Source organism: Metarhizium acridum (assembly GCF_019434415.1).
Source record: "Metarhizium acridum strain ARSEF 324 chromosome Unknown scaffold_579, whole genome shotgun sequence".
In the NCBI taxonomy this organism is placed as follows: domain Eukaryota; kingdom Fungi; phylum Ascomycota; class Sordariomycetes; order Hypocreales; family Clavicipitaceae; genus Metarhizium; species Metarhizium acridum.
The window spans coordinates 49724-76015 of NW_027094047.1; the positions used below are offsets into that span (position 1 = coordinate 49724).

At 51.2% G+C, this 26292-nt stretch overlaps 6 protein-coding genes across 8 annotated transcripts; 2 read left to right on the forward strand and 4 right to left on the reverse strand.

The window, feature by feature from the left end:
* Positions 1-7729: 7729 nt before the first annotated feature.
* J3458_021339 (uncharacterized protein) lies at positions 7730-13006 on the reverse strand. The gene is made up of 4 exons (XM_066122555.1): positions 12597-13006; positions 12327-12527; positions 9648-12269; positions 7730-9581 (listed from the first exon to the last, which is right to left on the reverse strand). Exons 2-4 carry the CDS (start codon positions 12426-12428, stop codon positions 9480-9482), a joined length of 2826 nt encoding a protein of 941 aa, XP_065972311.1. The 5' UTR covers positions 12429-12527; positions 12597-13006; the 3' UTR covers positions 7730-9479.
* Positions 13007-13011: 5 nt separating this feature from the next.
* Positions 13012-14020, reverse strand: J3458_021340 (uncharacterized protein). Its single transcript, XM_066122556.1, has 2 exons — positions 13733-14020; positions 13012-13663 (listed from the first exon to the last, which is right to left on the reverse strand). The coding sequence occupies exons 1-2, from the start codon at positions 13913-13915 to the stop codon at positions 13397-13399; spliced, it is 450 nt and encodes a 149-aa protein (XP_065972312.1). The 5' UTR covers positions 13916-14020; the 3' UTR covers positions 13012-13396.
* A 153-nt stretch (positions 14021-14173) lies between these two features.
* J3458_021341 (uncharacterized protein) lies at positions 14174-15841 on the forward strand. Of its 2 annotated transcripts, XM_066122557.1 has the most exons (2): positions 14174-14479; positions 14636-15841. In XM_066122557.1, exons 1-2 carry the CDS (start codon positions 14358-14360, stop codon positions 15777-15779), a joined length of 1266 nt encoding a protein of 421 aa, XP_065972313.1. In that variant the 5' UTR covers positions 14174-14357; the 3' UTR covers positions 15780-15841. The 2 variants fall into 2 exon arrangements, with proteins under 2 accessions (XP_065972313.1, XP_065972314.1); XM_066122558.1 differs by having other exon boundaries at positions 14174-15841.
* A 33-nt stretch (positions 15842-15874) lies between these two features.
* Positions 15875-17224, reverse strand: J3458_021342 (uncharacterized protein). Its single transcript, XM_007813777.2, has 2 exons — positions 16860-17224; positions 15875-16783 (listed from the first exon to the last, which is right to left on the reverse strand). Exons 1-2 carry the CDS (start codon positions 16964-16966, stop codon positions 16021-16023), a joined length of 870 nt encoding a protein of 289 aa, XP_007811968.1. The 5' UTR covers positions 16967-17224; the 3' UTR covers positions 15875-16020.
* Positions 17225-18250: 1026 nt separating this feature from the next.
* On the reverse strand, positions 18251-21594 carry J3458_021343 (uncharacterized protein; the record flags this gene model as incomplete). Its single annotated transcript, XM_066122559.1, has 9 exons — positions 20059-21594; positions 19866-20000; positions 19486-19746; positions 19364-19429; positions 19134-19274; positions 18979-19065; positions 18882-18922; positions 18656-18819; positions 18251-18584 (listed from the first exon to the last, which is right to left on the reverse strand). Exons 1-9 carry the CDS (start codon positions 20138-20140, stop codon positions 18251-18253), a joined length of 1311 nt encoding a protein of 436 aa, XP_065972315.1. The 5' UTR covers positions 20141-21594.
* A 377-nt stretch (positions 21595-21971) lies between these two features.
* Positions 21972-26021, forward strand: J3458_021344 (uncharacterized protein). Of its 2 annotated transcripts, XM_007813779.2 has the most exons (2): positions 21972-23366; positions 23425-26021. In XM_007813779.2, exons 1-2 carry the CDS (start codon positions 22910-22912, stop codon positions 25410-25412), a joined length of 2445 nt encoding a protein of 814 aa, XP_007811970.1. In that variant the 5' UTR covers positions 21972-22909; the 3' UTR covers positions 25413-26021. The 2 variants fall into 2 exon arrangements, with proteins under 2 accessions (XP_007811970.1, XP_065972316.1); XM_066122560.1 differs by having other exon boundaries at positions 22695-25972.
* The last annotated feature ends 271 nt before the right edge of the window (positions 26022-26292 follow it).

The following is a 26292-nucleotide window of genomic DNA, read 5'->3' on the forward strand; positions in this document are numbered from 1 at the left end:
ATGTCGAACCGGGGGGAGGGGAAGTTCGGGATGGGAGGGGATGGTGAAAGTTAAATACAGCGAAAGGCATGGGTGGGCTGAGGCGCAAGGTCAACCAGTTGACGGCTCAGTGTTTGAGGTGCTGCAGGGCATGGCTAATGCTGGCTAATGCTGGCTAATGCTGGCTAATGCTTGCGGCCTGGCTGGGCTGGGGCTGGCCGGGCTTATGCATTGGTACCAAGTACATGTCAACTTATGTCCACCTAAGCAAGCATGCACCACTTGCGAGGGCCGACCATCCTCTCCTCGCTACTCAGTTGACACTTCTGCACACACATACACATCTACATACTAGGTACGTTGATGCTGTATGTATATTGTACCTGGCATCATTCGATTGTACCGGCCACACATTGTACCGACCACCCACGAATCCACGACAAAACACACAAAACACAACCACACAACGCACAAAAGGGCGTCGCCACATGGGGGTGGGCAAAGCCAAACGGTCAAAGACAACACGGGTAGGGCAGGATGGGGCCGAGCGGATTGCGGTTGCCCTCGTTGTTCTATCTTGAACGTGGCCCCCGTCTATCCTTCGGCATCAGCATTAGCATCATCATCACAACTCCATGTCCGCCAGCCAGATGCCAAACTCCATGTTGGCCCCTCTCCGCCTCCATGCACCACCGTGTCAGGTCCGGCCGGCCTGACGGAGCAAAAATGGCCAGCCGAGCATCATGCAGACGACCGACGCCCGCGCGGCGCAGCAGACAAGGCCAAGGGTCAGCTCAGACCGACCAATCCAACTACGTAGTGAACTCGCCAACTCGCCTGACCACCCAAACCCCCCGAAGTAAGGGCACAAGTGGAAGACGGCCCTTGGTCCTCGCTGCGGGTCACCAAATCCGCGGCGACTGGGGCTGGGGGCGACTCAGAACATCTGTACTATTTTATGTCTCTACTGTACGGAGTAGTTGGCACAGCAGAGCACTACTAACCACCTGCTGATGGCCAGAGAGCGGCACCAGGAACATCTCCTGGCATCCAGTGCAAGTGCTGGACTCGGGACGTGAGGCATGGGGCCTCACACCCCCGGCCCCTTCGCTAGTGAGGCAAGCGGGCAGGGCTGACTTTCTCAAGTTAGCACCTGATTTATTGTGTTTGGTTACTCCGGCACCTACCCAGGCCAGTTATAACCGCTGGAGCCGCGGCTGAGATGCCTTACCAGACGTCTACGTGCTCGCCTTCACCCAGTGTTGCGACTCGATTCATATGGCGAAACGCACACATGGTTGGATTGGGCAAACGGTGGATATGTGGCCGAAATGTCTTCATTTTGGGAGGAGTGTGGTTGACGGCTACATGCCCATTCTAATGAGACGAAGCCCCCAAAGCGCGTCTACTGTCTTTTCTCCTATCGCCGAAGCCAAGTTCAACCACGTATTACACATCAACTAGCCGTACGATTTGAGCATATCAAAGCCACCGGCTATCCAATTACCTGTGCTCTTCCTCCCAACTGCCTACATGTTTGACAAGCAGTTGATAGCATTTTAGCACCTAGCTTCTTGTGGACGTGCTAGGTCGCAGTCTGTGTCTGGTTGTTTGCTCTTAGTCCACGTCCAACCGGTCTCTGTTGTGATAGCGCTTGCCAATGGCCCCGAGTTATCAGGACTGTCCACGAACATCGAAGTAGTGCCTCGTAGTGAGTAGTTGGTCGTATTAGAAACATACATAGTCGCTGCCGAGTACCCCCGTTCATGTGGAGTGAGCACGCCTAAGCACTTCTGGGCTGGCAAACTTCATCAAGTACTCCGTACCGAGTACAGTACAAGCAGTCTGCCATAATACACCAAGTATCACGTACCCACCCCCCCAAGACCTTTGGGGGTGTGCTGGCACGCTACAGGTACCGCCCCAACAGCAGCACTCCCCACACTCCAAGGTCCTGCCTCTGCCTCAGCCTCCTCTTTGCGGGCGACAATACTCCGTAGACTACAAGCCATAGAGAGGTTGGCTGGCTGGGCTTTTGCCTCTGGCCCTGGCGCCCATCCAGTCCGTCACCGTACATCAAACCATGGAGACTTGTAACTCCGGGTGTCCCGTCAGCAGCTTGTTCTCCCTTGCCCACCCCCTTGTCTTGGCCAGCGCCATCCCTCTCTCGGAGACATGGTGCGCAAATGGAACCATGACGCACATCGCTTCGGCGGCAGGGTGCATGCAAGAGAAGAGCAGGGGTCCTCCAGCCATTCGGAAGCCGTGGTAAAAATAACAACTGGAGAGAGCCAGCAGGTTGGTTTTTGTTGCGGGCCCTGGGTCGAAAGGCGACGTCAAGAAGCCCGACCCGCAAACCTCAAGTTCACTGTTCACTGTTGCCCACTGCGCTCGTTACATCACATGTCCCAGATCATGGCCAGTCCATGGCCACACCAAGCAGAGCAATGTTCCGACAAGGTCTCCAATGACGAATGCCGCGAGCCTCTCTGTGTCCACAGCGTCGTGCCAATCCCGTAGCAATGGATCGCGCTAGGACAAATGTTAATCAGAAACAGGGAAGTGAGATGGACAAATGATATATCAAAGGACAGTTGGAATACTCTCATCTTATCTTTCTCCAACAAAGAAAAGGCATCCCGGCAACAAGGACCCTTTTTTTTCTTCCTCTCCTGGGAGGGGAGAACTGGCCCGATGACTCAGCTCAAATCTGGACATGTATGTTTCCGGCAAAAGTTTGTTACCGACGGCCGAGAGAGGAGTTGTTCCCGTCTTGAAATCCAACCCTCGGTCCTGTCAACTCCTGTAAGTCTTCCTTCTTCCTCTGCCGCCGCCAAAACCTACCGGCCCCCGTCCCCTTGCTTGAGGCCTACAATGTTACCCTATTCTGGATCCAGATCCAGTCATGCAGCATCAGTTCATGAGTTACGCCCTTGACAGATCTCCCATGCTTCGCCCCACGGCGCTCCCAGATGCACAAAGCAGTGCATTGGTTGACAAACTGCAAAGTACCTAGGTATCTCACAAGACATCAACCGTAAATGTATGTGTCACGTACGCTGTTGCAGGAGTCTGCCTCCGGGCTTGTGCCGTCGGTCCTCGTGATAACCCCCGGGGGAATGCCAGGCCGTCGGCGTATGATGGCGCTGAGCCTCAAGCTAAACGCCACGAATTAGCCAATGCGATATCCCTAGCACCGAGTTGAGCTCAACAGCATCGCATTCACCCAGTGGCTTGTGCATTATTCCCATCGTAAGGTCCCTGCCCAGTCGAATAAGTAACCAAGTCAGACTTGACTCGGCAAACAATGTGTCCAATGTGAAATGCGCCCGGGCGAAAGCACTGGCATAATGCAATATACCATTGTTAATGCTGTTGATGAGGGAAGCACATTGATCTGCTTGCTTTTGAGAGCCTCGCCCGTTTGTAGGTTTACAAAACCTTGCGATATTATTGCTTCACATGCCGGTGTGCTTCTCGGTGTTACTCTTGCCGCCTGTTTTCGCACCCAAAAATATCATGCTTTTCAGGCTGCTCCCGACTCGCACGAGTACTGCTGCGTGTCATCGAGGCATTATGTGAAGACGCCGCCCCTGTCACACCGAAGGAACACGTCTTGATAATACAGACAGCCTAGCTAAACAGGGCGTCTCTCTGTGATCCCCAAATGGTCTCGGCTGATGACCTGCAATGTTGAATGGGGATATTGCAGAGGCCAGCGTCTGTCTCGTGCTGCGCCAGAAGATTGGGCCTCCCATTTCTATCGACCAAGCCTTTGACAGCAGTTCAGTCGGTGGCAAATCCTTTCCTATAATAAACGGCAACTTGTCTCTGGTGGTCACCATGCAAGTCGCTACGTTCAACTCAAATTTCATTTCCCCACACAGAATGAGCGCTCCATCTGCAGAGCCAAGGCCGCACGGCCAAAGGTTCACAGCGACAGTGACAGCAAGCTGTGCTCCATACACGTGTGGCAATCCAATTCTTTCTTGCCTCACCATAATAAATGGCAAGACGATACGGAGTACCATCTGGTGACTTCTCATTTACGCTCTTCGTTGAATCTGGAAGGCCCAGGTCTCCCTCTTGTGGTTATACTAACTCCTTTCAGAATTTATCCAGAAGCCGTAGCTGGACCCTGGCAGCTCATTGCAGCTGTGGCTGCGGTAGCTCTCGGTATTCATGCGGTGGTTCGTACGGAACATACGGGTTATATACCCAGGACCTATAGCATGTACTGTCCGAAGCGTCTTCGGGCCATGTACTTCAATCTTTCTCCAGTTTCATTCTCTAGCGGTTTTGTCTCAGTTTGACAGATCCCTGGTACTAGGTCCGTCGCTGGAGTTGACAGGGAAACTGATTCCATGAAAGGCGACATGGCGTAGCCGACAGCTTCGCGCTCTCCTAAGCTCGGTATGGCTCAAGATATGCCTACGCGAAAAGCCCAAGCTTGCGCTGATCTTGAGCTAAACTCTAGCACGGTACCGGAGTAGTGCTATCAGATCATCCCGCCGAGACCCGTCGAAAAATGTGACATCAGAACCTGCAGGTCCAAACGTAGAAGGAAGTTTTCTTCTTCCTTGTGGATCATTCTTTAGGCATCGTCTTCTATAATGTTTTTTGTCGCCTTGATTGAAAGCTTCACTACCAAGTGAGAATTAGATTGCAGCTTTCAGCTTCTTCTGGACCGACAATTACCAAAAAGGATGAAAGCGTACCGCTTGTTGCATGGACAGGGGGTCTTGAATGCAATGCCTTGCTTCTCCATAACCCAGCGACTGTGCTGTTACCATGGGCAGCCAGTACTCGTGCCACGCCCCACCATTAGGTAATTCAGCTACAGAAGCTCTCACCACCTATGGTGGTGCTTATCACCAAGGCGGGCACAGGAGCAAGGCGGGCACGGACAGAGAAAGAGGACGAGGAAAAAAGAAAAGAAGAGGAAAGAAAAGAAAGAAAAGGAGAAAAGAAAGGAGAGAAAAGAGAGGAAAGAAGAGGAGAGAAGAAAAAAGGAGAAGGAGAAGGGGAGGGAGGGGAAGGAAGGAAAGAGAAGGGGGCGGAAAGGCGAAAGAAGAAAGGAAAGAAAAAGAGAAGAGGAAAGGAGAAGAGAAAAGAAAGAGAGGGGAGAGAAGGGGGAAAGAGGAGGAGAGGAGGGAGAGGAGAAAGGAGGGGAGAAGAGAAGAGGAAGGGAGAAAGGAGAAGAAGGGACAGGGGGAAGGGAAGGGGAAAGAAGAAGAGGGGAGAAGAAAAAAAGGGAAAAAAGAAGAAGAAGAAGGGAAAAGAAAGAGAGAAAAGAGAGGGAAAAGAGGACAGAGAGGAGAAAGAGGGAGAGAAAAGGAGGAGAAGAGAAAAAGAAGGGGAAGGAGGGGGAGGGAAGGGGGAAGGAAAAGGAAGAGAAAGGAGAGAAAGAGAAAGGAAGGAAGGAGGAAGGAGGGGGAGAGGATAGAGATAATTTTAAATGTATTTTAATTTAATAATATATATCTAATATATATATAAGATTATATATTATATATTATAATTATTTAAATTATAAAAAATATTCTTTAAGTTTTTATTTTTAGAAAATTAAAAAAATATATTTAATTTTAATTATATTATATTTATTTTAAGTATTTTTGAAAAAATAAAATTATAATAATAATAATACTAATATTTATTAATTTATTAAATTTTATATATATTTAAATATAATATATTTATTTAAATATTTAAATATTTACATATTATAACCCTAACCTGCCCGCCTTGCTGATGTGCCCGCCTTGGTGATAAGCACCACCATAGGTGGTGAGAGCTTCTGTAGCTGAATTACCTAATGGTGGGGCGTGGCACGAGTAGTAGTCGTTTGAACCCTGATATTCGTACCAGCATTACCCTGGCTCGTCATGCCCAAAACCTTGCGGCGTATGACCCAAGATCTGAATCACTCTGTTCCTGTCCTCTCGTTGGCGGAAGGATATCAGCTCGTGTCCAAAATTGGCACCAACCCTTAAGGTCTCTGCAGACCAACGCTCAGACGCCAGCACCCCTTCTCATGCTAGTTGCCAGGTGCTCATATGCATGTCCCCATTCTGTTGATTGCATTGCATTTTCGCCCTTCTCCATGATGGTTCAACCTCGCCAAATACCTCCATGTGTACCCGACCGAGGCTATCAACCACCGCCTGTGTTGTCCGAGACGACAGCGCGTATACGGAGTACGCATGTAGCCTTACCGGTCCTGGTGGCTGACAGAGCGGCCGAAACCGTGTCGATCCTCTGGAATCTATGGAGTAGTTACTAGTGCATGATATGTCCAGCACTAGCCGTTGTGGTTTTGCGAATGCGCCTGTCCCCCAAAAATGCTTGCCGCACCAGTCGGACATTCTGAAACCCAACCAACCCGCAAAAACTCAAACTTATCATCGAAGAGGGTTCTTGAATAGCGGCCCAGCTGCGCTGTACACAGACAGGACGGGAGACTGTAAAAATACGTAGCTGTCCTACACGGTACTCCAACACCAAGTCCCCCCCTGTGTGTGGCCGGTAAGAATAATAAGCGACGCGCGTTGACTCCCTTGCTGCTAGAGCAGCGTAAGGTCTGGTAGCAACTTCACCCTGATGCTCTCGCGCATTTCAGGCCATCAGCAGGATCTCACAGAAATGCAGTCATGTGCAATGGGACAAGTTAGCCCACTTCCACCCGTTCAAGTCGCACCCGACTGGCCTAGTACGCTGGCATTTCCCTAAACCCTCGGGCAAAGGTTAAGCTTTACGGAGTGCCGTCTGCGCAGAACAGGTGTGGGGGGGCGATGCAAGAGGCAAAATACAACGTTTCATGGCCACTAGCGATCCCTGATGGATGTGGCTGACTTCCTATCAAGCCGGTACCAAAATTTATGTAATGATCTTGTTTTGCGCTGGTCTGATCCACCAGCTCCGACAGATCTCCCGTCAAATATCCCGATGGTTTGTAAACGATACTTCGTCACCGGTAGCTTACTGCAAAAGCGTAGTGTCTGCCACAGTCACAAACTTTGTAATTCTGCTCGTCCAGTTCTTGCAGACTATATTGATCGTTAGCATTTTATAAGCCCCAAGAGATGCGACCTTCAAATTAACGGCATCCACAAGAGATGCAGCTGAGGAAGAACGTCTAAATCGTTTATCAGGCGCAGGGTTGAAATGCCATGCGATCCGTGGTGTGGAAGGAGCGCACGGCCGTGTTGTCTAGCGGAAAAGCTGGGGAGGTTCTCGCCTTCTAGGCAAATTCACCATGTGGAATGGCGTCGCCTTCTCGGATGACCAGTTTTTCGGCACAGCCCGATGAGATCCCGCCTTGGAGACCGTCATCCATGTAGCGGTCTGAAGTATGTCTGTTCAGACTCCATAACATATGCAAGTGTGTATCCCGTTGTCTCCTTGCAGCCAGTCGGGGACGTCTTTCGCACGGACTGAAAATAGCACCCACGTTTGACTTCACAAGATTTGCTCAGAGATCCAAGCCGTAGGGTTGCCGCAGATCAATGCGAGAGTTGTGACTGCATTCTGGTACCCGTGGGTAGTTACATTGATATGCCGGAGCTTTCATTCCACAGAACTTTGGAACCACTTCGGCAATAGCCCTCGCAGCAGACTTAGGTATCTCACTCTGCATTTCTGCATCGCGACAAAAAAAGTGTGATTGAACCCAAGGCAAAGGACCGGTGTTGTCCCGCAGCTTGGCGAGCCTCACGTGATGATTTGCTCTTTGCCTTGGTTTTCTGCCGGTTGAATGATCAACGCCCAGACATTATTTGGTACACTATTGTACGCCAAGATTCTCTCGCTCACTCTGTTGGAGCAAAAGCTAGGGCAAGAATGGCATGGGCTGACCGGATGGCAAACACCAGGGGCGTCTCTGACCAAGTACTATGACGATGGTCACTGGCTGCTGATGGAGGAGCTAGCTTCTTTTGCTTCGGCATGTGGGAGGTATAACCCTAAATTTAGAACTTGGCGTACCGTACAAATCTTTGTGGACTTGGCAGACCGCCGAGTTGCTTCATGTGACAAAGGAAGGTTGACTGATTCCCAGCCGTCCCGCCAAGCCAAGCACTACCTCGTTTGCAATTACCCCGAGCGTCTCATGGTTTAGCCGAATACCTTCTTTCAGCTTCCATTCAATGGGCATTTTGAAGCGCGCACCGTCGACCCAACGCCTTGTTCGGATAACTTAAAGTTTCGGACAGAACCAGAAAGCTGTTTCGTCAAGACTTATGATAGATAAATGTTGAATTTGGAGACTGGCGGCTTCTTGCCAGTACTGCCACACATTATTCTCTGCAAATCTGGCGTATCATGGCTTGTGTGCTAGTGGCATGATGGTGTTGCCTATTTCCCCCACATTTTTGCCTGTCATCAGATGGCCAGACCTTCCGCCAATCGAAAACTGCCTTTTCTGATGTTGCCTCCGGCGACGGCGGTACACTGTAAGCACAATTTTTTTTTGGTCAGAAGGCCTAGGTGGGTGGATGCCACCTTACCTGACGTCCCTGGGACAGAGAATAGAAAAGGTCCCCCTTCGCAAATCGCATCTTCAGATGCAGAGTTCATAGTGATTTTGAACACACGGTCTATTCAAACGACTTGGAATATGCTGCGCAGTGAGAATGCCAATGTTTTGCGGATGTCATTTGTGTGTAGCTAAAGAATGGTCCCGAACCTAGTCGTACCAGGTAACTTCAAACACCGAGGACGTTAGAACGGCATTTCCAGACACCTTCAGGCTCTGCTGGATAACTGACGCGAGATAGTCTGCGGCGATGCGTGTGCGCGATCCATTGAAATGTATTTAATAGGGGAGATGGGGCGTTCAAATCAGCAGAGGCTGGATTTTGTGTTCACGCATCATTCTTGGGGAAAAGAAGAGTCACACAATTCATAGCCACTGTCGACATCGGTTTCTTGCCAGCTGGCATTTACGCTGGCTGCGTCGTACCTTCCTCGCAAGCCGATTGCCCCGTGCCGTAGGAGGGCCACGTCGATTAGTTGTGAAGGAAGGAAGTCAAGTCCAAAGTGTTGCCAATCAAAGTCACAATGCTTTTCATTCCATTCGGTTCGACCTGGCTGAACGAGACGCCTCTATCTACGTTATAGCTATCTAGTAAATGGATTTGCAAATGCTTGTATAATATTTGGTCCCGGGGGACTTGATGGTGCCATGCATAAACCCATCCCTTGAACAATGTATCATAACCACTGGTATACCTGCATCCACAGCACAATAAGCCTCCAAAAACATGCCGAAGTTCCCCCAACCCCCCGAATCATCAAGCGTGCAACTCCATGATGTTTTCCTCCATAATTGATTCATGCCCTGCTTCCGATTCCTTTCCACCCAACCTTGGAAGTATCGCCAAGAAACAGGTTACGCCGTCAAAGATTCAAGCTATAGGGTAGCCATGTTCCAGACCATGCTTTGCTTCCCAACCGGCACATTCAGCCTTGATGTTTCTGAATTAGCCAACTCAGAGCAATTAAACCGAGTAGTTATTTGTGAGAGTTTGTCTATCCTGGGGACGCATTTGTCCGATAAAGTCATTAAATTGCGGCATTATTTGCTTGTACTGGTTCAGGACCTAGCGTCAAATCGCTGTTAGTCACATGGATCGGGTCACCGCCGGTGCTGATCGATATATACTTACATGCTGAATGACATCGTGAAGTTCCTGCTTCAATGGATTCTGCAATTCCGAGTCCTCATACTGCGCAACTGCCACAAAGTAATCCAACAACACCTTTTCCATAGCTTGCGGATTTTGACCCACAATCATAGAAAAACCCTTAAAAGCAGAAGCTTTTTCATCAGTTGGTTCGATCTTCTTCATTAGGCTTAAGAAATCCTCGGCAAACGTTGGGAGAGCCGGGCCTAACAGCTCCGAATTTTCTATGCCAAGCCGACCCAGAGCAATAGCGGCATTCTCAGCGAGGCTCTTTGGAACGCGAGCGTTGCACATGATCTCAACAAGGTGCTTGAGAAGACCAGGAACCCAGTGTGCCATGCCTTTGCCGTGCTGCATGGTAATCTCGCCGAGAGACCAACAGGTGTTGTTGTACGCTCCAAAACCATCTCCAACCTCATCGTCCAGCATAGAATCCAAGTCTAGTTGTTTTATGGCAATAGGTAAAATAGACCTCAGGTGTGGCTGCATCAATGGGTACACGTAATTTGCGCAGTCGCCCAACAGAGCATATGCAGATTGTCGGACCTCGTCGGCCGGGTCCTCCATGCAGAATGTAAGTAGCTCGAAGAACGGCTGAGGGGATGTCTTGACAAGCTCTGTAGACTTCTCCTCACCCAGGGCTTGAATAATCGCACTTAGGAGATCAAGACTAGTTACCAGGAAGTCCTTGTCAGGGGTGTCGAGAGCACCATTGCTTGCAGCGGCTAGACTCTGCTCCAGGTTCATGTGAATGATATTGATGCATCGTACGAAGATCGGCGGCGCATATGGGGCGAAATCGGGCCCCAGGGACAAGGCAACATAAGATAGGCATTCCAGTAGTGGGAAAACTTCTCTAGATTGGTCTGAGACGAGGTTGTACCTTTCTGTCAGGGCTGGCATCAACTGGTTCATGAGCTCAGGAGTGGCGAGCAATGATCCAATACGCTCGGCAAGTGTCTGAACACAATCGTAGAGGACATACATGTTCTTGTCCTTGTATTTGCCAAAACATCGAACAAACTGTTGAATAATGGGCCCGCAATATGGCTCCAGGTGGGAGCCAGCCTTGTATTCAATGTTGGCGAAGGCTGAAGCACCGGCAGCTTGGACTTTCTTGTTTTTGTCGAGCATCTTGCGAAGGATACCATCCATGAGCGGCACGAAATATTGCTCTCTCTGGCTCTGTTCCGGCAATTCCGCTGCCCATTCTGAATACCGACCTAGCGTCCAACAGGTGATTTGCCGGACAACAGGTTCGGAGTCTTCCAAGAGGGAGATCAAGTACGGCACAAGTTCCGGAAGATGAGGAACAACGACATCCATGCAGCCCTCGGCAACGGCTCCTAAAGCCAGGACAGCGGCCTCACGGTGTGGCCACTCTTCGTGCTTCAAGTTCTGAGATAGATAAGGGAAGATGGCCTCAAAGACAGGATTTCGAAAGTCCCGGGCAAAAACGTCCAGTGCTGCAGCTGAGCATTTACGAAGCGTCCACCGTTCATCGGGGTTCTCGTCTCCATCATCTACTTCATCAATCTCGCCTTCCTCCAAGTCATCATCCATGCCAGCAAGCTTTTCATAGGCATTGCCGCCTTCATTTTGATTCGCCGAGTCACCGTTTGCATTGGTATTCCTGTTCAAGTTCTTTTTGGCGAATGCTGGCTTGATATCTTGCTCCTTGTCCTCTTCATCCTCATCGTCGGACTCGCCACCAAGAAGAGCAATGTCTTCACCGCTGTAAACCATACATTGCAAGAGGACAGGGATGATTTTGTGAAGATATGGTTGTAGGCCTTGCCACAAATCGTCATGCTCTCCCACAGCAAGCCAGAATTCGGCAGCTTCACAAGCAAGATCTTCGTCATCTCCCTTTTGCTGCGAAATGATGTAGTCCACCAAGCCGCCGATATGGGGTTGCAGCTTGTCTGGCCGCCTTTCAACAAGGTGAACAAAGGCGCGGCAAACTTGTCGTCTAACGTCGGGGCTAGTGTCGCTGGAAAGAACGAATAGGTGTTGTAGGAGCTCGTCGATGGAGTTGACCATGGCCTGGGAAGCTCGAGGTGTGAAGACATTTATGGCAGTCAAAGCTCCGGCGCGGACCTTGGGAAGCGGGCTCTTGGTGGCAGCAATGAGCTGGGGGAGCACAAAGTTCAATGGACGCTGTCCATTGACTTCTCTTAAAAAAACACGAGGATTATCCTCGCATATTTTAGTCATGGCTGACATGGCTCCCTCCTGAGCTTCGTTGGCAACATGGCCGCTAGTGTTTCCGACCATATCCATCAGCTGGGGTAGCAAATCAGGCCAACTCAGGAGGCCCCCTCTCCGAATGACTTCTGTCGCAATGTTTCCAGCATAGTTGCGAACTTGAGGGTTCTTATCTTGCAGGGCCATCGGAACAGCCATCTTGACGAAGTTAAGACTCTCCTCCGGTATGCTCTTCCACTCCGATTTGACATTATTCTTCAGCATGATTCCCGCAGCCGATCGCACGAGGTGGTAGTCAGATTCGCTGCATTGCAACCCATCTGGTGGGTGGGCGCTCGAGAAGAGATATGCAAGATAATTATTAACGTCGGGGGAGCTCTTTGCTTGCTGCAGCATCTAGGCGGGACTCAGTAGCAGTTCACTATGTGAGCAAAGAGGCGAGGAGGTACAGACCACTTCGGCTTGTTTCTGAGCATTCTTATCGAAGCCGCTCAGGGAGTCTCTGAGGCATGCAGCGAGCTGCCTCAGCGAGTCCTGAGATGGTTGCCACGACATTTCGACGACTTCAGGAACGAAGGAGTCGAGTCCTGGCGTTGTGTCGGGGACGGGTTGGAGCAAAAGACTTCTTTTGCGCGTGATTTGGCAGGAGTGCGTCTTGACGAGCATCAGCTTGTTAGCTCAGAGGAACGGGGGCGGGCAAAGGGCAGCCTGTGAATGGCATACTCGGTACAGTCAGGTGAGATGGTAAGGTCAAAGTTTCTGCCCCTCCAGGTAGGACCAGGGTCGTGGGGTAGGCCGGACGAATGTCAGGGTATCCGTCCGGTATGCAAGACTCGAGACTCGAGAGTTAGCAAGCGTCGTTGGAGGAATGCCAAGTACGGAGCAGCGGTTGTCAAAGACACCAAGACCTTTCGCCTGCTGAGCACCGAAGGGTGATCAAAACCTGTTTGCGAAGCTGAATGGCGCTTGTGCAAGCAGTGCCATTTGGTCTGGCGGGGAACCAACTGGACATTGAACAAACTTGCCCGCACCAGACATTGTGGTGGCGGGGTGCGATAACGATAACCCGGGCATCCATTCCTGGTCGGGGTTGCAGGCTCATTGGCTCAATCCCCTGACCACACACACGGTCCAAGTTGCCTCTACCAGATTTTATTTATGTCGAGTGCCAGCGAAAGCCAGGGGTCGGCAGCAATTTTTCAACATTCGGTGGCCTCTGCGGCCAAAACCGGGGGTCCAGTTCAAGAATGCCCCCGCGTCGCATCCAGTTGCATGACCGCAACGTGATTCAACCGGCGGCGCTTGGGCGAGGCACGTAGAGTCAACATACCCGACACGTGGAGCAGTACTTGAGCACCCAAACACTGTGTTGTCCATATGAAAACAGCCAACCCTTTAGATTGCCGCTTGGTGGCTGCAAAATTTCCTCACGGCGGGCCCTTCAGCGCACATCCTGCCGACGACGAAGCCCAAGGCACGCGACCGGCGTGATATTTTCTCCAATGCTTTCAAAAATTCCACCATCACTCGGAAAACTCCCCATTCGCCGCCAACGCACCCGCCCCAGCAGCTTTTAGTTTATCAACTATCACCGCAACAAGGTTCCTAAACGCTTCCATTTCCTCCTCGACAGTGCCTCCCATCCCCGTGTTGGCCAAGCTCATAGAATTAGTCACATAAACGGGCAACTGTACTCTCCTGGCTAGAAGCTTTGCCAATCGAGTCGTGAATTCGACGCTTGATTCTGAAGGGAACAGGGTCGTCGAGAGCGGCTGTTTGTCATCAAACCTCTACATGTAACGTCACCAATTAGCCACATTCAATCATTACATTGCACACAAGCCCAAGGGTTGACAAACATTCGGCAATGCATAAACAAAGGAGCCCATGGGCTTCGGAGCCGCCAACTCATCTTGTGTTGCTGTGGTCAGAGACAACACGATGGCCTTGGCCTGGGTGCTCAGGCGAACGTAGATACGCGTGTCCAGAGAGTGGGGGAGGGGTATTGAGAAGTTGAGGGGTTCATTTTGAATAGCTGCCATGTCTGTACCCCGTGCCAAGGCGAGAAGAATTTTAATAAATGCTCCGGGGTTTGTGTGCGCAAGAGCTACGACGTGTGTAACCGCAGCTGTTGATCATGAACAATGCAACTACCTGGTGTTGAAATGGAAATCTGATGCTCAAGGTAGATCACATGATTGGCTAGAACCTTATAGCAGTTATGCCTGATTGGATCGTGCACGTATCTACAAGCTCCGCTATTCATTCCCCTCCGTGCTTGAAAAAGCAAACCAAAGTCTCGCTCTTCCGCCAATGCTGTATATTCTGGGTTCTCGTTAGTAAACCGGAGATCCCTTTTGAGAAGTCTGTATGGCCCGGATACTGTCTAAACTATTTTTACCAAGGCCGCCTCGAATCCACGCTAGCCGGCCATTGCTGGCAGTGCAATAAGTATCCTGTGACTAGATATCCCAACACAACAAGATGGCGGATCAAGGCGAGCAATTAGCTTCGTCATCTGATACTACCGCCTGGCGCGGCACGGAAGATAACATGGACGATCCAGAGGAGGTGAAAGTCGTTTTCTATGCTCTCGACTCTTTCTCGTAAGTCCTAGACATGTTGTGAATCTTGTCCCCAATGAGCCGGCTGCACCGCTCCTTCTCCCAATAACAACACAACGGTTCTTTGCCTGCTATTCATCTTATTGATCTTTGGTTCATTTGTGACATGTGACTTGGTACTGACCCCATCCTTTTCAGACAGTACCCCAAAGTCGCACACTTTAATGTCACTCACCTCAGACGGCGCTCCTTTTACGCACTTCCTCAAGCACACTGGAAAATGCTGGCGGCGCCCCCTTTCAATTTCCTTGAAACCCTAGACAGGACAGACGACGCAATAGATGCTAATGCGGAGCTGGCCCGTGCAATTGTGGCCCATGGTTTACGGTCATTCCACAACCTTGCAGCCGTCTCACCACAGGGCGAGCCCATGATACCACTGGAGTGGACAGGCGTAGCTAAGCATGGAGATATTGACAAGGCTCGGAGTACAATCAGACAATTGTACAGGGACTGGACAGCAGAAGGCGCCGTGGAGCGCGACATCTGCTACGCGCCCATCTTGAAGACTCTTGAGCAAGAACGAGCACGCATCGGGGAGGGCAGACGACCGAAAGTGCTGGTGCCAGGCGCGGGACTGGGGAGATTGGTGTTTGAGCTGTGCCGCAAGGGATACGAAGCCGAAGGCAACGAGATTTCATATCACCAGCTTCTGGCGTCATCCTACATGTTGAACGAGTGCCAAACGGCTGGGAAATACACCATATACCCCTGGATACACACCTTCTCCAACCATCTCACCCGGGCGAACCACCTACGGAGCTACAAAGTGCCCGACATACATCCCGCCACGACGTTGGCCAATACAGCAGACGCAGGGAGCATGTCCATGTGCGCGGCTGATTTTCTCTGCCTGTACGCAGATGAGGACCACAAGGAGTCGTACGATGTTGTCGCGAGCCTGTTCTTCCTTGACACTGCGCCTAATCTGATACGGTATCTGGAAGTCATTCACCACTGTCTCCGACCAGGTGGTGTTCTCATCAATGTCGGCCCGCTGCTGTGGCATTTTGAGAACCAAGCCCCCGGGAACCATGGGCATGACGACGACGGAGACGGCGAGCACGACTATAATAACTCGTCGGGCATTGCAGACCCGGGGAGCTTCGAGCTGTCTAATGACGAGGTCATGACGTTGCTGGGGAAGCTGGGATTCACAGTGGAGTGGAAACAGACGGGGATAGAGACGCCATATATCCAGGACAGCGAGAGCATGTTGCACACTGTATATAAAGCCGCAGCATGGGTGGCAAGGAAGCCGGAACAGGATGGAGGTGATTGACCCTATGCCTGTGTGCAAGATTTGACGAGTTGGCAAGCCCAGTGCATGGTGTTCATTTTCGTTTTGGGAGTTGGGGGGGGGGGGGGGGGGGGGATAAAGCGTTGTTGTTGCGTATAAAATTTTGATAGTGAGCAGAAATATGCACAGCAATAGACGTGGCGACTCACGGCATTTCCATTGACCCCCTGATTCATGAACTTCACATTCGGTCATTGCATTGGTCTTTTCCGTACACATACATCTACAACTTTGAGCTCTCCTCCCCAGACGAAGCCATCTCCCCCCTCGCCCACAACGCACCTCCATCAATGGCGATGGCCTCGCCGTTGACATGCGAACCGGCCCTGCTCGCCAAATACACCACCACACCCGCAATATCTTCGGGCATGCCAAGCCGCCCCATGGGATTCTTGCTGGCAATCTTGTCCGCGCCGCCCGCCATCTCCAGCAGCCCGTTCGACATCTTGCTAGGGAAGAAACCAGGGCAGATGGAGTTTACGGTGATGCCCCTGGGGCCCAGCTCAATGGCCAGGTTGCGGCCGAGGTGGATGACGGCCGCCTTGGACGCGGAATACCCATAGGTGCCCTGCTTGCCAAGGGAGCCGATGCCCAAGCCGGCGACGCTGGCCGTGATGATGACGCGGGCGGGGTCCGCGCGGGAAGCGGCCTTCTCCAGCAGCGGCGCAAAGACGCGGACGGTGTTGAAGACGGCCTTGACGTTGAGATCCATGACCTTGGCAAAGGCCTCGTCCGGGTGGCTGTCAAAGGCCTGGCCCCAGGTGGCGCCGGCGTTGGCAAAGAGAATGTCCACGCGGTCAGTGTGCTTCTTGACCTCTTCGAGCAGGTGCGTCACGCCCTTCATGTTGGCCGAGTCGGCGGGGACGGGGATGGCAACGGCGCCGGGCGAGCGGTTGGGAAGCGCATTGAGTGCTTTGCAGGCCTCGTCGCAGGCGGCGGCTTTGCGGGACGAGATGAAGACCTTGGAGGCGCCGGCTTGTAGGAAGCTTTTGGCGGATTGTTAGCCGTTTTTGTCCTTGCTTCGTCTTGCCCTTTTCTCCTTGGTGGCGAGGCTCAACTTACGCGGATGCGGCGTGTAGTCCGAGACCGCGAGAACCGCCAGTCACCACTGCGACCTTGCCCTTCAGCGAGAAGAGGGATGGGAAATCTGCCAATTGGGCCTCGGCCATGGTTGCTGCTATCTGTCGGGGATGATGACGCCGAGTGTGTGGAAGAAAAGAGACAGAAGTCAGAGCAAGGCGAGGGCAGTCTGTGGGAAGCTAGGGTTATTATGTATGAAGCCGTAGTGTCAAACCATGCAACCCCAAGGTTGGTCCTCGGCCCATGTTAGCTACACTGTTACACACCTGGGCGACCAAACTCCGGGGTCTTCGGCAGTGAGACCTGCGGCTCCGGCTAACGTGGGAGGAATCGCACCTCGGTGCCTGGGGCTCCAGTGACGCATTGGTGTTTGTGGGGGAGATGCCGAGGTATTTATCAATACTAGTAATACGGGGCTGCGCGATGTGGGGGATCTAGACAACTTCAACCAGTCAAATCAATTGATAAACTCCTCTGTAGCCATGTGGGATATTTCTAGATCGAGTACGGAGTAGTTGGCCGCCTCGGATGCAGGGTCGAGGTCAGTCTTATAGAATGAGTGCCAAGTACGGAGTAATGTAATCAATTTAAAGTCCAGACTAACAACCTAATAACCAAGTTGCCAACCAAGGAGACGTGCATCCAAGGACACCACGGGGCTTCCACCAGAAACAAATCGATGCCAAACATTACATGGTCATTGCGTGGAGAAAAAGGGGGGAGGTATACCCGTTGCGCCTTGGTAACTGTATTCTGCGACTGGCATGCGCTGTATCATCATAATGTGGTGTTGTAACCACCTATGTGTGTACTGTTCCTCCACCGTAGGAAAATAAAACACGAAAACAAGTGCCCTATAGATGGCAGGGCAGATATGGCGTAGGAAAAAAAAAAAAAAAAAAAAAGGAAACAACATGCTGATGACATTAGAGATGAAACCTTAAAGGGTTATCACCGTTTGCCTCCATGACGTGTTGCTCTCTACCTAAATGTAGAGCTGTGTTCTGTTCAAACTGACCCTTGTTTTGCCCGCGTGAAAGAATAAGTGGAACGAAAAAAAAAAAATTAGAATAAAATTGGCGAAAAACCTGACCTAGCCTCTGCGTTCTTGTCTGATGCTACCCCCAAATCATCTTTCATAAGATCTCCCTACTCCTATAAGCAGCTTATTTCTTTAAAAGCCTGCGAGACGGAAGAGAAATCTCCACAGCATGGAAGTCAGCCGGCCATTGCACGGCTGGGAGAGGAACGTATTTGTGCTTTGCGATACGCCTAAAATAGCTATATCGCGTCGAGAGATATGGTAAAGAGTAAGAGAAAAACGTGTCTGTGAGCCGAAGCAAGAATGAGTCGAGTGCGCCGCAATGACCGCTCTATCTCTCATGCTTTGGATGTCGGTGGTGGACCTTTTGGTCCCAACATTGATTGACGGCTTCCTCAACAATGGGCCAGCTATTTTGCGCAACAAATCCAATGAAAAAGACATTGACGTTGTGTTCAATAGTCACCAGCTTGGAATAATTTACGCGAGACTCTCTGGAAAGTTTCTCACCATCTTCTGTCAGGTGAACCTGAACGGCCTGAAATCCTAGCCGAGGCTCACCTTCGACCTGGCGAGGTCTCTGGCCTGCTTCGTAAACGATTCCATGCTTGTTGGGTTTAACACCAGACTTCTTACAGCCTCTGCCGCCATAGGTGAGAATCGGGCTATAGAATATTAGCACTTTGCCCCGCTATGCTAGAATTGGACTGTACAAAATCAGGCGGCTGAGTCTCACACGCAGGTACAATGCCCATGGTCATTTGCGATCACGATGAAGCGGCGAAATCCCACATGGAATTTCGCACCATATTTGTTCTGTACTTCTTGCTTCCCAGAAACACTGGGATGTTTTGGACCGTCCGCGGATCCTTTGGGTTCGGACCAGAGCACCTTGAAAATCTATGGGTTGGAGATATATCAGTATTACCGCTTTCTGGTTGTACTTGCACCCGCGAACTCACCGCTCCAGGCTCGAATTTATTTGAGTGTTCAACTCGGTACCCTAGCGATATACGACATGAGCGATATAGACATGTATATGGATGATCAGTCCCTTACTTGGATCAATTGCGTCAAATTCATCTCCCATATCTGCGGCAATGTAATTTCGAGGAGTGGAAGCGCCATCATCCTCTTGCTCGTAGGCTGTGTTGCTGTTATTAGACTCAGGTTGGGGGATAAACATGCTCGTGTAAGAAGAAATTTTGACGTACTATGTGCTGAAACAGAGTAATTCAAGTCTGACGGGCCGGCCGCAGCTTGACCCATGCCATATGTCAGGTTTTGGATATCATCGTAGCCTGGTGGCAGCGGCTGTTGAGCATGAGTCGTAGCATAGCCAGAGCCCTGAGTAGCTGTCGTAAGAATTAGTAAGACTTGTACGCGAGTACTGATACTGAGCGGCCAGGTAGGTAGACGGAATTGCCTGTTCAAAGCGACATACATGCGTAAGGTGCCTCCGATGTCTGGTAGTCCCCTGGCATGACGTATTTCTGCGTATCATATGAGTCTGCTCTGGTAAGCATAGGTGACAGTAGGTCGTTTGTCAGTGGTCATGGCTCTTACATTGTGACTGTGCTTGATCATATGAGGGGGGATGGGAGCTCTGTTGCGGCGTGGTGGAAGAGCTTCCAAGGCCGTGAGAAGACGCCGAAGCTGAAGAGCTTCCATACCCTTTACGATAGGGAGAAGTCTTATCATGCGAGTAATGTTTGCTGCTGCTGCTGCTGCTGCTCTTCTCTTTTGATGACCTGTCCTTGTCCTTGCTTTTCGACTTGGATGCTTTGGACCGTTCCTTGTCCTTATGACTAGCTACAACATAGTTCTCTTTGAGTTCAACAGGACACGTTGTCAGTTTTCAAGAGTATTCAGAAGCTGGGGGGTGGAAATATGGTGTCTTGGCAAAGGTGTCCAACACCGAAACCACTTCACTTGATACAACTAACCTGGTGAATTGGGTGGCTGCTGTTCGTAGCTCGAGGAAGAGGGAGAGAGACGGGTATTTCCTAGGCTTTGAGTTATTCCCGCAACATCCCCAGATTCTCGAGGGGTATCATAGTTGTAATCATAATCTAAATTTCCTGCTAGTGGTTTAGCAATGAAGTCGAATAAGGTAATGATCCAGATTGGGTATCCCACCGTTTCTGTCCTGCCGAACACGATACGTAATCTGTTGTTCCTGATCGTAGGCCCAAGACGACCAAGGGCTCCATGTGTCCATTGTGACGCTGGGGTAGCTAACATATGAAAAGCCTCTCGGCCGATATTCTGCCCGTGTCTGATGTGCAAGTATACACGAGGGCGCTATTCAAGAACAAGGCGAGTCACAAGCACGAGTTGCGCCAGGAAGGCGAGTATCAGCAACAAACACAACCTATCCTAAGATGGCCAAGAGGGGTTCTTGTAGGATGGGGGATCCAAAGCATGGGCGGGTGCGGCTCAAGGACCCAAAGTGGAGGCTATAAGCAACTGAAGCGGCAGCCTCCAAGTTGCCGCTGCGACAAGCGGGTGAGTTGGCTTGGGGCACAACACCAGATAGCGAGGATCCCACGCCGCACGGGTCGTAAATTCGTCTCAAAGAACTATTACATTGCCGCCAGACGTGGGTAGGCCGTGGGCCAATGTTTCCCCCCCTCTCTGGCGTTTTCTGCGCACGCGGCGGCGGTGCCCATGCAGCCGCGTCTCTGGGTTGGTTGGCATCTGACGGTGCTGCATCAAGTGGGTTGACGGCATCCCCAACACACACGGATAGGATAGCAAAACTAGCATAGGACAGGATAAGCTACCACGGGGTGGAGTGCAGGAAGCGGACAGAATGGTCGCGCACACGTCGGTCTTGAGACCCAGCTTGGGACCCGGATTCACTGGAGGTTGCGTGTTTTGCCATGAACCTATTCCATGGGTGCAACCACTCGGGAGGTCAAGCCTAGTGCTCCGGTCAGCTCACTAGCCAGTCAGCAATTCATCCACAGGAGAGCGCTGGAGATGTGTTTTTCTCATTGTGGGCAGGTCGTTGGCGTTCCATGAAGAGCAAGGGACAGCAGCGGTTGGCCATGGTGGGAGACTCCATCGGCTTGCTGTGAAGTCCACAATGCACCTCAATGTTGTACACCGGCAAACTTGGGGTTGTCCGGGCCATGATGAGCACACAATGCGCGCCTGGATCTGAGTGACACAGCGTTTTGTATTGAACCAACTGGGCCCATGGTCCGCGGCGTGGGAGGTGATGGTGGGCAGTCATCCCAGGCGCACTTCCAAATGGTGGTGCATCCCGCATTGATATCCAGCCCTGATCAGCCAGACAAAGTGAAACATATTATATGGGACTGTGACTCAACTGTCAGCTCTCACACCAGGAATCCTAGGCAACCGCCAAACAGACGAAGCAATTGTGAAGGCACATCCGACAGAGCCTCAATATTCTCACCCAGCCCTGTCGCCGGCTCAGATGAGGACACGTTGGCGTGCTTGAGCGCGTAAGCGGGGAGAGGTGCGGGCGGGCATTGCACCAGCGCCAGATTTGCGATTCCGTACGGTACAATGCAAATGAGAAACGAGTCGACAGATCGCAGCCTGACCAGGTATACCCACGTCCAGTTGCAGGAGAATTCGCAGCTCTAGTGCAGCTTAGCAACGGGGAAAGGAGCTCGAAACGGGGACTGCGAGGATCATGAGCAACAAAGGCTTGGAAGATGACGGGCACTGCTGGGTCTCAAGTGCCATGCCAGCTGGCCCCTCCTCCTCACCATCTGCGCATCGCGTGAGTGGCTCCTTCCCTACGAGTTGGCCGAAGCTGCCCTGAAGGCCCGTTCCGTTGGCTCCTTCCTCCCCTGTGGCGCCTTGGTGGCGGGAGACCCACAACCCGTGCACCCATAACTGTCCCCTCAGTGGACAGTCCGACAGACGCTGGACACGACCCTACACCTCCGTTTTCCATCGGTCCATCATGTCCATGATGCACCAGCGTCAGCCCCGGGGCCGTCAAGTGGTCTATGTCCGTCCATCCGTCTGTTTGTCCGTCCGTCTGTTCTGTCTGTCTGTCTGTCTGTCCAGTGCGAAGTCGAGTGCCTTGTGGGTTCTTTTGCGCTGGCTACTCTGTACAGGAATCCGGATGCACCGCTGCAATCAGTCGTGCATGAGGAGCCAGTCCGGGGAGCATTAGACTGGTGGCTGGACATGGCGGCTGTGACCAGGCTGCCCTTGTCCTTCACTTTGATTTATTTCGTCCTTCCGCGGATGGCCTCGTGTCACAGACACAGACAACAATGAACACTTTGTGCAGAGACATGGATGTGTCCTGGGTGTGCCATTCCCGGGCTATTAACAGACGCACCCTGCTTTCAAACTCATCTCACTGGTCTGTCGTTTTCTCTGCATCCAATCCCCGCGTACCAACGAAGACATGGACCAGTCTGTGAGCCCTGCCCTCCCTGGCCGACACTTGAACACTGGAATTTCCTGCTCTGTTTGGAGTACGGATTGCACTGGGCCTGTCTTGTCGCAAGGCCGTGTGCTGGCTTGGAGCTGACGAGGAGGCCTAGGTGCCAAAGCTGTAGTACAATCAACAAAGCAAAGCTTGACCGAGTTTCTGTGACAGTCCGTCCGACGAATATCAGCGCCCGTCAAGGGGCGGGCAAAAGGATGCCCGACGGAGGCGAAGCCTCACACACCTTCTTACTTAAGGAGTGACGTCTTTACGAGTCCAGCGGGAACGAGCAGCGCCGTCGCAAGAAACACGCAGAAAACAAGCGGAAGACGACTCTTGAAACCCGCCAGCGTCCATACTGAACAGCGACTTGACCGACGGAGTATTTGCCAACCTCGAGTCTGACGCTTCCTGTCTCGGCCTTGTTCGCGAGGCTCGAATGCCTTCATTCCAGGCAAGGCATGGCCGCTGCCCATCGCTGACGCAGTCTCCCTGCTCAGTACGAGGTGCAGCAGCAACAGAAACGTCTGATTCAGAAACATTCATCAGTCACCATCTTTCATTATGCAGTCTGCCACCTTTCGAGCCGTCGCTACGTCGACTCGACATCATGACATGGATATAGTGGCCTCGGATCATGCTGTCCAGTCTGATATGTCTGCTAGTACAGATCGATTGATGGAAAAGCTGGCGACTACGGCCTCGTCGCGTGATGACGATGATATGAAGGGAAGTGATAGTTGGAAGTTGCATAGCGACACATCGACTGCCTCGAGCCGAGTTACTACGCCGGATCCACAACCACCGCCAATATCACGACCATCACTGTCTTCTCGTACAACCGAGACCCATACTCCCCACGCCAGCAGAACGCCAGCGATACCTATTCCCGGGGCCCTGCCGCCACCGCCCCCTCCTCCCCGTCATCGCGACCCTCAATACTCCCAACAGTTTAATCAGCCTCGCCAAGTTCCTGAGCTTCCCCTCAACCTCGCTCCAGTCCCAAATATTGGTACAAATGGTTCGCATTGTCTTTCCGCAGGCGGAGTTCCTCACTGCCAGACTAACGTAATATTTAGAGGAAACGCATATCCTGTCGCAATCCTTTCCTCTGCCAGATGGCTTCCGCTTTGATCGAGCTCCTCAGGCCCCCCTGCCGTATGCTTTTCCTCCGCCGCCAAGGTTCCTTGCGGAAAAATTAGATACAAACCACCAAAGATTTTCACTACCGGCAACGCACAGAAACTCACAACCACAGTCAGAAAGCAGCACAAATGTCTTGTTCCGGCAATATCCGTCCCCAAGCATTACGAGGTCTAATGAGAGCCCTATGCAACTGCAAAGCTCCAGCTGCTCTAGTCAAGGCTTCAACAAGACACTACAGTTCATACCATGTCCTGAAACAAGTAAAGAAGCATCGAGCTCTGAATATAGCTCTCAGGAGGACACTTTTGCATATCGCAATGCTAGGCAATTCCCTCCTCAGCTTCCAGCTCAACCCAATCAACATTTATCAACGAGACGAAACAGGTCATCCGCCACAAATCGAATCACAAACTGGGTATCTGAGTATGAAAAGTCACACAGTCCTGCTAGGTTACGACGCCAAGAAGGGACCACACCTACATTATCAGACCTCCTCGAGTCTGAAGCTGCAAGATCCCAGTCATCTGCTGTTTCATCGCACGCCGCGGTGGAACACTTGTGGAAGCAACTTAAGCAGAAGAGGGCAAAATTGCAGGATATAAGGAAGCATATGACTCAACGACGACAAGAGCTACGAAATCTACGGCTTCGAAAGGATGATGCTGACAATGCATTCATGGCTGTTCTACGTCCTTTGCTAGTGAGCCAACGGAGCGACGTCTTGTCATCATCTCTCAAAATCCTTGACAGCCGTATGGCCGCAATGCTGAAACTGAGGGAGGAGTACCACTTCAGCGAAGCGAGCTACGAAAGCCTAGAGCTTGACCTGGACGAGGAGGAGCAGGAGCTCAGTGGACTTGAGACCAAGTTTTTCAGCATCTTAGCGGCGGGACAAGATTGCCACGCAGAGCAGTCTGAGCCGACTCGTACAAGCACTACCGACGCAACCCGCGGCGCTGATTCAGAAACTCCATACTTCCTCATTGGAATATCTGCTGACAAGTCTTTGGAAGACGTTCACCCCCTGTATCACAAATTTTCGACCGCCGTTGGCAATTTGGAGAACGCAAAGGAGGAATATGAGGATTTACTGCTTATGAACTCTGAGTACGAAGAGGATCGAGCCCTGAGAGAAGGGACAGGCCGAAACATAAATCTGGATGCCGAGGAATTCTTTGCCGAGCTGCCGAAGGAGAAATCTCGAATGGAGGGTGTCATCAACGAGCTTGAAAGTGAAGTACAGCGACTGAGACTCCTATGTGAGGAGAAGGGGGCCATGAAGAAGTTCTTACCCCTACAAATGTCTTACTTGTTGAACCCTGATATGGTATATGAAGACATGGTCCTTGAAGACACTCGCGACATACTTGAAAAGTACAAAACTGTAAAACATCCGCGTTATTCTGAGCTACTCGCGCAGAAGAGTCACTTGCTGGATGGTCCAGTGCCACTCACAGCGAAACAAGCTTTATCAACCGTATCTACGCTGCCATATAACGACCCCCTCAAAAGCCAAAAACAACATCTTGCCGCAAAAGAGTATGCGATCGAGAGTCTTGTTCAAAGCTACGACTCTGACAGCAAGGCGGACCTGGTCAATCGCTGGATACTCCAACAGCTGAGGCAGTCTCCTTTGAATGCGCTACTCCTACAGTCTGTTTTTGGCTCAGAATGCGGGCTTAAAGTTCGGGATTATTGGCGATGGCAGTGCGATGTCCTGTATTACTGGTGGCGAGATGATACTATGTCATCAGGCGAAGAGATGGACAAGAACTACGGTAGCGAGATGTCAGAATATTCTGCCCGCCAGGGAAGCCCTCAGAAGTCGAGAGCTGCATCCGACGGCGAACTTCACTTCAAACCGCCGACACTGAAAACATTTCGACATGTCAAAAGTAGTGACATCCTGGGCTTGAACTGACGAAAATGTAGCACACGGTGCTCGCCGTTACACCCAGTATTGTCTAATCTAACAACACTCTGACTTATCGGTCATATGGACGAACTTCACAGGGGGGGTTTCAACCTCCATATTCTTATGGCTAGCTTGATTCTCACGGCTAGACTCACTTAGATTGCATGAAAAGTTTTTTTTTCCAAGCGTTCTGATTACCTGAAACTGCACAGCCCCAAGTCTGGAGACAACAGAACACGAATTGGCGAGCTGGAGAAATGGACAGTATGCAACACGTGCAAAATCTTGATACCCCATTGTTTACGGTACGATTGCTTTAGAGCTGGTATATATTGATTGTTTTATTTTTTGTTGTGGTCATTTTTTTGTCTGTTTTTCTTTGTTTATGTTGCTGGAGACCTGAGATATACTGTATCTGTGGCACGCTTAAAAGCTTTGTTTCTATTTTTCTTTCTCTTTCGAAGCTGCGAGGGCATGGTCCGTCATTCGCCATGACAGACACGGTAGATTGGTGTGGGTGTTTTAGTGATGAAAATGGTGTAGTTCAAATTGATCTTGTTTTTGTACTGTGTCATACATACACCGTACGGCACGGCGACTGATACATGGGCACCCGGGTGCCCAAATAGACTAGCGCACCCAGGTGCCCAAATTATGTCAGCACTCCTCTAGCGCTGGGACAGACCCGCAAGACCCGGCTGGAAGATCATTTCAACTAGTTACTCTCTCCAGTTTAATCTACAACTTGACAACAATGCAATCCTCCGTCGCGCTATTCGCTGAGTGCAAAGCTTGTTGCTCATTACTGTCTACCTCTATTCTCTTCCATATTTCTTTCATTCCTCTTCTCTTGTTAGCCAAAGGATGATCACCCATCTCCCGAGCG